Source organism: Mauremys mutica, chromosome 17 (assembly GCF_020497125.1).
Source record: "Mauremys mutica isolate MM-2020 ecotype Southern chromosome 17, ASM2049712v1, whole genome shotgun sequence".
NCBI classification, from domain to species: Eukaryota; Metazoa; Chordata; order Testudines; family Geoemydidae; genus Mauremys; species Mauremys mutica.
This window is the reverse complement of record NC_059088.1, coordinates 7,252,909-7,263,565: the sequence shown is the minus strand read 5'-3', so window position 1 is coordinate 7,263,565 and position 10,657 is coordinate 7,252,909. Positions and strand designations below refer to the sequence as shown.

General features: G+C 49.3%; 1 protein-coding gene across 1 annotated transcript; it reads left to right on the top strand.

Moving 5' to 3' along the window:
* Nucleotides 1–1,382: 1,382 nt before the first annotated feature.
* Nucleotides 1,383–9,919, top strand: LOC123351769 (IgGFc-binding protein-like). The gene is made up of 3 exons (XM_044991382.1): nucleotides 1,383–1,496; nucleotides 3,778–4,315; nucleotides 9,598–9,919. Exons 2-3 carry the CDS (start codon nucleotides 4,031–4,033, stop codon nucleotides 9,841–9,843), a joined length of 531 nt encoding a protein of 176 aa, XP_044847317.1. The 5' UTR covers nucleotides 1,383–1,496; nucleotides 3,778–4,030; the 3' UTR covers nucleotides 9,844–9,919.
* The last annotated feature ends 738 nt before the right edge of the window (nucleotides 9,920–10,657 follow it).

The window sequence follows — 10,657 nt, the reverse complement described above, 5'->3', positions numbered from 1 at the left end:
AGTACTATGTCCAGTTTTGGTCCCCCCAATACAGAAAAGATGTGGACAAAGTGGAGAGAGTCCAACGGAGGGCAACAAAAATGATTAGGGAGCTGGGGCACATGACTTACAAGGAGAGGCTGAGGGAACGGGGGTTATTTAGTCTGCAGAAGAGAAGAGTGTGGGGGGATTTGAGAGCAGCCTTCAACTAACTGAAGGGGGGGTTCCAAAGAGGATGGAGCTCGGCTGTTCTCAGTGGTGGCAGATGACAGAACAAGAAGCAATGGTCTCAAGTTGCAGTGGGAGAGGTCTAGGTTGGATATTAGGAAACAGTATTTCCCTAGGAGGGTGGTGAAGCACTGGAATGGGTTCCCTAGGGAGGTGGTGGAATCTTCTTCCTTAGAGGTTTTTAAGGTCAGGCTTGACAAATCCCTGGCTGGGATGATTTAGTTGGGGATTGGTCCTGCTTTGAGCAGGGGGTTGGACTAGATACCTCCTGAGGTCCCTTCCAACCCTGATATTCTATGATTCTGTTCTATGAGAAAAGTCCCAAGATGGGATCAACTCAAAGCTCCCTGTGATTATTTAAATTACAGTAGCCTGCCGAGGTCAGGGTCCCATTGCACTGGGTGCTGTACATATGAATAGTGAGAGACAGTCCCTGCCCCAAAAGGTATGTCTTTACTGCAGAATTATCTTGGGAGATCTTTCTTTCTCTGGGGTAGCCTAGACCAGGTGTGAGCAGCCACACTGCAAAACCCTACCCAAATTACTCTGTCCCCCCTGGTGCTGAGCTCCACCGTGCGTGCCACTGGGACTTCTGGGGGCATATCCCATGTGCTGCAATAAATGTGGGAGGCAGCCCCGTTCGTTCTCCCTCCCCCACAGGAGCCGTTCCCCAATGGATCTAACTGACGCAGCCCCCTCCCTGACAGGAGCTGCTCCCTAATGGCTCCAACTGACGCGGCCCCCTCCCCCACAGGAGCTGCACCCCGATGACTCTAACTGATGCAGCCCCCTCCCACACAGGAGCTGCTCTCTAACAGCTCCAACTGACGCAGCCCCCTCCCCCTCAGGAGCCGCTCCCTAATGGCTCTAGCTGACACAGGCCCAGCATTGCCAGTCTTGTGTTTTTTTCACAAGTGCCGGGGTTTGGCCGGGGGTTGGGGCTCGTCTGGTGATGGCGCGAGACGCTCCAGTCCCCTGGCGAAGTCCAGCCCCGCTGGGAGCCAGCAAAGTCGCTCCTCTCCGCTCACCGCTCTGATTTGGGGGAGCAAAGAGCCCAGCTGCCCAGGGTGGTTCTGCTCCCTCCCTTCCCCTGTCCCATGAGCAATGGGACGGGACAGCTCCTATGCTCCTCCCTCCCCCCCCAGCACCCACCCTGGGAAGGGGCAAATGGGGGTGAGGAGCCCCAGCAGATGCCCCCAATTCATTGCAGGCCTCTCTGGGACTGGAGGGGGGGGTTGAAGAATCCCAGGAGGTGCAGAGGAGAGGCTGTGGGGGGCTGAGTTGAGCAGGTGGGAGTCTGGGATTGCTGGGGTGGGGGCCGAGGCTGGGCCTGAACTGATGGGGTGGGGGCAGGGGCTGGGACTGAATTGAGGGGGGATTGATTGATGGGGGTGTGGGCTGGGGGTGTTGGACTGATGGGGATGTGGGTTGGGGTGGGGCAGGGGGGCTGTATCGATGGAGGGTAGGCAATGGGGGGGTTACTGAGGTGGCTGAACTGATGGGGTGGGGAATGGGCGCAGACAGAACAGAAGGGGCTATGGGGGACAGGATTAATTACTGCACAGGGGACAGGCAAATGTGGGGGTGACAGTGTGATGCTGTACCCCATAATACTTTATGGGAATATGACATAGTTGGAATATGTTTTGTGCTGTCTGTGCCATGTAACATATCTCTGTAAAAGTTATGGTCTACTATATCTAGTCATCCTAGTTGTACACATATATCATTTTGTACTTGAGGTTAAGAATATTGGCTGTATACTTGCTTGATTTCTAAGTAAGCTTTGTGAGGCATTTGGTCAGCTTCTTTAGGAAGGAATTTGCAAGGTTAAGTACCTGATCAGGAAGCACTTGGGGAACAATGCATCTTGGAATGATCTTCCAATCCACTTAAGAAGTCTTCCTGGAGACATACAAGATACCATGTGCACAATGGCTTCTGTCTGCAAAGACTGAGAGTCATGCATGGACAAGTGACTTGCCCAAGTGACTCCAGAACTCCCTTGGAGCTGGACTTTGCATAGGAGTGAGGAGGGGGGTCTCCACCCACAAGACAAAGTCTATTTAAACCCCTGGGAGACCCCTCCATTTTGTCTTCAGCTGGCTCAAGAGAGAGAGCCTCCCCTCCCCGCTTGATACTGAAAAGAAACTGGAACAAAGGACAGTGTTCAGGGGTTGTGAATGATAGCTGGACCTAGGCTAAAAGGAGATTAGTCTGGAAAAGGAAGCATTCTGGAACTGGGGAGGATCTTATCTGTATTCAGTTTGATTAGACATAGGTTTGCACATTTTACTTTATTTTGCTTGGTGACTTACTTTGTTCTGTCTGTTACTACTTGGAACCACTTAAATCCTACTTTCTGTAGTTAATAACATCACTTTTTACTTATTAATTAACTCAGAGTATGTATTAATACCTGGGGGAGCAAACAACTGTGCATATCTCTCTATCAGTGTTATAGAGGGTGAACAATTTATGAGTTTACCCTGTATAAGCTTTATACAGGGTAATACGGATTTATTTGGGTTTAGACCCCATTGGGAGTTGGGCATCTGAGTGCTAAAGACAAGCACACTTCTGTGAGCTGCTTTCAGGTAAACCTGCAGCTTTGGGGCAAGTAATTCAGACCTTGGGTCTTTGTTGGAGCTGACGGGAGTGTCTGGCTCAGCAAGACAGGGTGCTGTAGTCCTGAGCTGGCAGGGAAAACGGGAGCAGAGGTAGTCTTGGCACATCAGTTGGCAGCTCCCAGGGGGGTTTCTGTGATCCAACCCATCACAGACAACTCCTGCAACAGGGACCAAAATCCCCTTCCCTATAAATTCAGGTGAGTGGGCAACACGAATTGTCACAGACACTCACTGAAGTGGGCAGGGAGAGATCTAACATCAAAAGACAGGCTGCAAATCACAGTGCAGTCCTTTTTTAAAAAGTTTTTCATTTCCTGGGGCCGATCTCATGAGTTTTAGGGTCTGACTCATGATGTTTGACCTCTTGAGATTGGCAGTACTGTAGACCCTTCCCCCACAGGGGTGGCTCCCTAAAAGCTCTAACCAGCGCCGTCCCCCTCCCCCATGGTTGGCCTCACCAATTCCTAGTCTTAGTCCTTTTGAAATCCCAATGAAATCGTTTTTCTTTGGTATTTGCCAATTTGTCACAATCAAAAGACTTTGAAGAGATGGTCCAATTTCAATGATGTTCTGATGGGAACCATGCAAATTCCAAAACCCACCTGGTTTTCTCCCAGCTTGCTGACCTGGCTCTTTGGCATCTTGCCAGGAGGACTGCCTCAGAGCCGGGTCTCCATTTCCCTTCAGAGAAAATTTTGCAATTGATTAGATGTAACCAATTTTCAAAATATTGAGATCCTCCACCATAAAGAATTACTTTTCTCCAGCCAGTTCTTTCTAACATGATGCTATAAACTATTCCTGGCTCCGATTTGGCACCAGATTCACTGAAAATTTTGGATGGGGCCCATTGCTAATCTGAGCAGAGGTCAGAATGAAATGTAAATGACAGACTAGTGCCATCGATTCTGACCTTTGCCCTTTCTTTCTCACCATGAAGGTGAATAACACCAGGGCCCACTTACCCATCTCCCTGAACAATGGGGCCCTTCGGCTCTATCAGAGCAGCACCTCCCTTGTCCTCTGCACTGACTTCAACCTCAGGGTGTCCTATGACTGGAACAACCATCTGAGCGTCACCACCCCAATGACTTCTCCAACAGCCTGTGTCCCCATTTCCCAGTGCGGATGCCTACACAGAGGACTTTACTACCAGGCTGCAGAGACCTTCCACCGGAGCGGTTCAATGCAGGATGGTAGCTTGTGTCCATAAATGCCACCCATTTGGCTCTGCAACCTGTTCTGCCTCTTGCCATCCCCACTACCTGTCTTTCGATGGGGTCTCCTTTGACTTCCAAGGCACCTGCACCTACATCCTGGCCAAGACCTGCACCAATGCCAGCCACCTTACACCATTCACTATCAGCATAGAGAAAGAATCCTGGGGCAGCGGGAACATCTCCATGGCCAAGCTGGTGTCAGTTCAGGTGTATGGGATCACACTCACCCTGCTGCAGAACATACAGGGGCTCATCATGGTAAGTCCTTCTCCAGATCCTGCCCTCTACCTGATGGGGGAAAGGCCAAATGGCTAGTGCTGATATAATTGTCTTTGCCTCTGGGACAGTATGGCCTAGTGGTCAGAGTGAATTTGGTTGCCCTTGTCTTCAGGAGTAGAAGACCTGATGGTAAGGGTCGATACGGATGCCCTCTCTTTCAATGGCCAGAGTCAATAAGACTGCCATGCCTCTCAGGGCTGTGCCACCCAATGGCTAGAGTCAGAGAGGTGCCCTCACTTGCGGGGCAGTAGGGTTGTCCTTACCCATAACATGGTAAGGTCTTGTGGCCAGAGCTGATGGGGTTGGCCTTATCCACAGGGCAGTAAGGACTAGCAGCCAGAGCCAATGGGGTTGCTCTTACCCGTGGGGCAGCGAGGCCTAGCTGCCAGAGTCAATGGGCAACCATCTGGGGGGAGGGTACCAGGATAGTCAGTGGGGCTCCAACTGAAACATCCTGACTTCCCACGGGACTACAGCTAGTCCCCCCTGGCCACTTCCTTCAATGTCTCTCGGAGCAGTAGTCAGGTCGTTGTCCGGGTTTCTGGGCTTCTCGGCACATGCAGTTCCCAGTGACTCTGATCCTTCTTGGACATTCGTAGATATCCAGGCATCTGTCTGGGTCTTGGCACCTCTGGCTTCCATGGTCCGGGGCTCCAGCTGCTCCCAGACTGGAGCCTGAGAGGTGTGTCCTTCCTCCTCGGCAATGAGCCCAGACTGAGCTGCTCCCTTTTATATTAGTGCTTCACAAGGAGCATGCCCAGTAGGGATGTGGGGGCATGGTTTCTTTAGCCCATAATGAGGAGTTAACCCTTCCCCGTCCAGTGCAGGGTAAGTGTACCCCATCACACAAGGTCATAGAAATGCACTTTGAGCAGAAGGTTGTGAAGGTTTATGATGGTCCTTAATTCCTGTGGGTCTTCATTCTCCAGGCTTGGGCTGGCCTCCAGGGAAGCTCTGTTTCCTACATAGATAAGCCTTACTCTTAATCATAGAAGTGTTGGACTGGAAGAGACCTCAGTAGGTCATCTGGTCTAGTCCCCTGCATTCAGGCTGGACTATGTAATAACTAGACTATTCCAGACAAGTGTTTGTCTAACCTGTTCTTAAAAACCTCCAGTGTTGGAGATTTCATTACCTCCCTAGGCAATTTATTACAGTGCTTACCCACCCTGAGAGTTAGGAAGTTTTTCTTAATGTCCAACCTAAACCTCCCTTGCTGCAATTTAAGCCCATTGCTTCTTGTCCTGTCCTCAGAGATTAAAGAGAACAATTTTCACCCACCTCCTTGTAACAGCCTTTTATGTACTTGAGAACTGTTATCATGTCCCCTCTCAGTCTTCTTTTCTCCAGACTAAACAAACCCATTTTTTTCAATCTTTCCTCATAGGTCATGTTTTCTAGACCTATATTAATTGTTGTTGCTCTCCTCTGGGCTTTTTCCAGTTATTCACATCTTTCCTGAAATGTGGCCCCCCAGAGCTGGGCACAATATGCCACTTGAGGCCTTATCAGCATGGAATAGAGCGTAAGAATGACACCTATACCCCGATATAACGCTACCCAATATAACACAAATTCGGATATAACACGGTAAAGCAGCGCTCCGGGGGGGCAGGGCTGTGTGCTCCGGCGGATCAAAGCAAGTTCGATATAATGCGGTTTCACATATAACGCGGTAAGATTTTTTGGCTCCCGAGGACAGCGTTATATCGGGGTAGAAGTGTACTTCTCATGTCTTGCTACAACACTCCTGCTAACACACCCCAGAATGATGTTCACTTTTTTTGCAACAGAGTTACACTGTTGACTCATATTTAGCTTGTGATCCACCATAGCCCCCTGTCATGAACATACAGCTAAGGATAGCATAAAATTCCTCCTTTACCTGTAAAGGGTTAAGAAGCTCAAATAACCTGGTTGGCACCTGACCAAAAGGACCAATAAGGGGAGAAGATACTTTCAAATCTGTCAGGGAAGGTTTTTGTTGTGTGCTTTCTTTGTTGTTCTCTCCGGGACAGAGAGGGACCAGGGCAGGAAAAATACAGCTCCTAAAGCCATATCTGAAATAAGCATCTAAGCTTACAAATTGTAAGTAATAGCAAGGCAATGCATTAGGTTATCTTTTGTTTTAGCTTGTGAATTGTCCCTATGCTAAGAGGGAGGTTTATTTCTGGTTTTTGTAACTTTAAGGTTTTGCCTAGAGAGGAATCCTCTGTGTTTTAAATCTTATCACCCTGTAAAATTACCTTCCATCCTGATTTTACAGAGGTGCTTTTTTTTTCTTTATAATAAAGTTCTGCTTTTAAGAACCTGATTGGTTTTTAGTGTCCTAAAAACCCAAGGGTCTGGTCTGTGCTCACCTTGTTTACCTATTTGGTTGGTATATTATTCTCCAGCCTCCCTGGGAAAGGGGGTGAAGGGGCTTCGGGGGATATTTTGGGGAAACAGAAACTCCAAGTGGTCCTTTTCCTGAAACTTTGTCTAACTCACTTGGTGGTGGCAGCGATACCGTCCAAGGATAAGGAAGAATTTGTCCCTTGGGGAAGTTTTTAACCTAAACTGGTAGAAATAAGCTTAGGGGGTCTTTCATGCGAGTCCCCACATCTGTACCCTAGAGTTCAGAGTGGGGAGGGAACTCTGACACCCCCAGATCCCTTCCCACAGTACTCCTTCCTAGGCAGTCATTTCCCATTTGTAGAAAGTGAAAGTCCAGTTGTGCCAGAGGAGCAAAGCTGTTGATCACAGATTTCATCCTGAAGCTTTTATCAATCATTAACATACCCTCTACTTCAAGGATCAGCAACACTTGAGTATGATTTTAGATGATGGTAGGGACTTGACCATCCTGGCTTGTACCAAATACCCACATCTCCTTGAATTAAAGGCATCTCAGAGGAAATGACTATCTGTATAAGAAAAAGGCCAACTGGACCCTGAAAGTGCTAACCGTCAACATAAATGACTCTGTCACCAAGAATAAATTTGATAACCTTTATGGCCGCTGAGAGTTTCTCTTGATGGCATTAACCTTGTCATGGATGTCATGATCACTGGGGAAGTGGCCCTTGTGGCAGTGTCGCGATGCTCTACTCACTGCAGGTGGCACCTCCTTCTGACTGTTCTGGGGATTAGCTCTCTTCCAGGTCTAATGCCTCTCCTTGCAGTCTCTCCCTCCATTGTCCTCTCTCTCTCACGCTGGGCCCCTCTCTGGCTTCAGGAGCTGTAGCTTCCTCTTTGTGACTCATCCTTTGGCCAGTTCACTATGTGGTTTCCCCTTCTGGGGTACAGGGTCTCCCTGAACCCCCTGTCCAGGCAATGCCACTCTGTCAGTGGCTGGTAGGAGAACCTGGGCCTGCCCACTACTCTGGGTTCTGGCTCAGGGACTCTACAACATGCAGCCATAGTCTAATTAGTCCCCAGCCTTGCTGCTGTCTCCCTGGGCTGCTTCCTCCTCTGCCTCCCACAAGCTTTCTTCTCCATCCTTCTCTCTTCTGGGTATGCTCTTCCCTCAGGGCCAGGCTCCCGGGGTCCAACTCCTTCCCTGGGTTCCCTCCTTCCCTCTCTAATACACAGACGGTGGCTGCAGACTTTCTCGCTACCACCCTTTCTGTTGCCAGCTTCCTGGCTTTATACTAGCCCAGGTCACACCCATTCAGCAGAAATTCATCCTCCAATCAGAGGTTGCTCCTCCAGCCTAATCCCCTCAAGTGTGGCCTATCACACTGATTGGTTCCTTACTCGGCTTCCTTCGCCTTTTTGGGGCTGGTGTGGTGAGAGCACCCGATCACAGGCAGGCTATGGTGATGTTGGCAAAGGTTATGCTCAACTCTTGAGGAGCTTTGGAACAAGGGTCTTCATCATGGAAATTTATCCAATTAATTACATAGTATCTCCCTTTGTTGGAAGGCAGTTGAGTATATTGAAGATAAGAACCGAGACCTTGAATGGGATTTGATGTTCTGTGGGAGGCCAATGTAGGGAGCGGAGGAGAGGTGTGATGTGTTCACAGTGGACAGTGCTTCTGAGGAGATAAACTCCAGCATTCTGCACCAGCTGGCGTAAGAGCTGAAGGCTCTTTCCACAGGTATGTCACTTGTTCCAGTCCAGCCAAGAGGCGACAAAGGCATAAATAAATGAAGCCTGGTCATCCTCTGCCGGGATGGGATGGAATCTCACAGTCAACTGGTACTGCAGGCAAATTCTGTGCCAAAAAAAATAAAAATTCTGAACACAATTTTTTATAATCCTGCAAAATTCTACATATTTATTTGTCAAAATAACACTATATAATCATGCCAGTTTCAATTATTTTGGTAATTTATTTCAAAGTACCTGTCAGCAAGTATGTCTGTAACAATACAGACACACACAAAAATTCCACCGGGAATACATAGTTAAAAAAAACCCTACGACAATCCAGTATCCTGTTTCTCTGCCACCTCCCCTCCCCCAGAGCCCAGCCACAGCCCCCCCCCAACCCAGACACCCGCACCTCCTACCCCTCAGAGCCCAGGGATCCAGAGGGAGAAACAGCCTGATGCTGGGTTCTGGACTTGTATGGAGTTTCCTGCACACCTCCTTCCTTAAGGCCATGCTGAGAACAAGGAAGCCTCCAGCTCCCTCCCCATCCTCCTGGTCCTCTGTTTGAGAGCAGGGCTCTGCTGGGTACAGTGGCCCCTAGTGGTGGCCAGCAGCTCTGCAGCCCATTTCGGGGGAAGGAAGGAAATTCTGTGCACATTAATTTCTGCACAAATTCTACATTGTGAGTGGCACAGAATCCCCCCAGCACTAAACTGGAGGTAGAAAGCATTACTCGTGGGTGTTGTTATGTGAGAGCTTCTGTTAGGCAAGCTGAGCATCCTGCAGCTCAGATGCATCTTCTCTGCCTCTCTTCTTGATTCAGACCCATCTTTATTAATATTAATTATTTGGGAAACCCCTCTACATACCTTATATTTTGCAAACATGGGATGAAATTCCTTTCTATGGGAACTCAATTGACCTCTCTGTTGAAGAATCTGTCCCATGATCAATTCCCCTGAGAAGCCTGTAGTTTACCTTGGAACAAATAGAACTTGACACATAGGGATTTGGTCAGACAGCAGAGGGAGGGAACTGGTCAATGGAGAAGGATTCATGAGAAAAGTGGGGTTTAGCAGAGAGGGGGAGATGGAAAAGAAGTGGGGAATTATTCTGAGTGTCCCCACCCCTGTCCAGTGTCCACTCCCCCTTCTCACAGGGGAATGCTCTGTCTCGGACAGGTGGATGGGGTGTTCCACAACCTCCCGGTGATCACAGCCAACAGGCGGCTCCAAGCATATCAGCATGGTACTAACATCCTGGTGCAAACTGACTGTTCCACAGCGATACCAGGCCCACACATGTGGCCTGTGTGGGAACTACAGTGGATGGCAGCAAATTCCCGCTCCGCAATGGCAGGACAGCCTCTGATGTGGCAGCATTTGGCTCTGCTTGGGAAGTCCAGGTCCCAGGAGCATCATGTGTAGACAGATGTGCTGGGAACAGCTGTCCAGTTTGTGAGGAGAGGAAGAAGGACGTCTTCAAACAGCACCACTACTGTGGGTTGCTCACATTCCCTGACAGCCCCTTCACTGCCTGCCATGGCACAGTCAGCCCCAGCATGTATTTCAACAACTGCCTGTATGATCTTTGCCTAGGAAAGGGGGACTCCCAGGTCCTGTGCCAGAGCATCCACAGCTATGTGACGGCCTGCCAAGAGGCCAAGGTCACCATTCTGCCCTGGAGGAGCACCTCCTTCTGCCGTAAGTCTGTGATACTGATGGAGCTCAGGTAGCCAAGGTGCGCTGGGTGCGGGACAAAAGGGGAGAGGGAGACAGCATTTATGGGAACAAAATTCCAGAATTCTGGGATTCTTCATAGACTCTTTCAGTGTGAACCAGCAACCTCAGGTGTCCTTTTCCCCTCATTCCTGTGCTGTTCTCCTCTCCTTTATGTCTCTCTCCCTCTAGCCTGTGGTATGAGATCTGTCCAGACAATAATTATTCCTCTCTCCATTTAAGCTGTAGTCTGCCCTGCCAACAGCCACTATGAGATCTGTGCTGACCTCTGCACTGTCGCCTGTGCTGGAAACATCATGGATTTCCCGGAGACCTGTGCCAAAGGCTGCCCATGTCACAATGGCTTCTTCTTCGATGGCCAGGGCTGTGTGACTCAGGAAAGCTGTGGATGCTTCAAAAAGGGGAGATACTACAAGGTACCACCTCAAGTGGTCTGGGTCTAATGTAAATTTTGCTTTATACACATCTTAAATCCTACACTAGTCAGGGAAAGGGTTTGCTA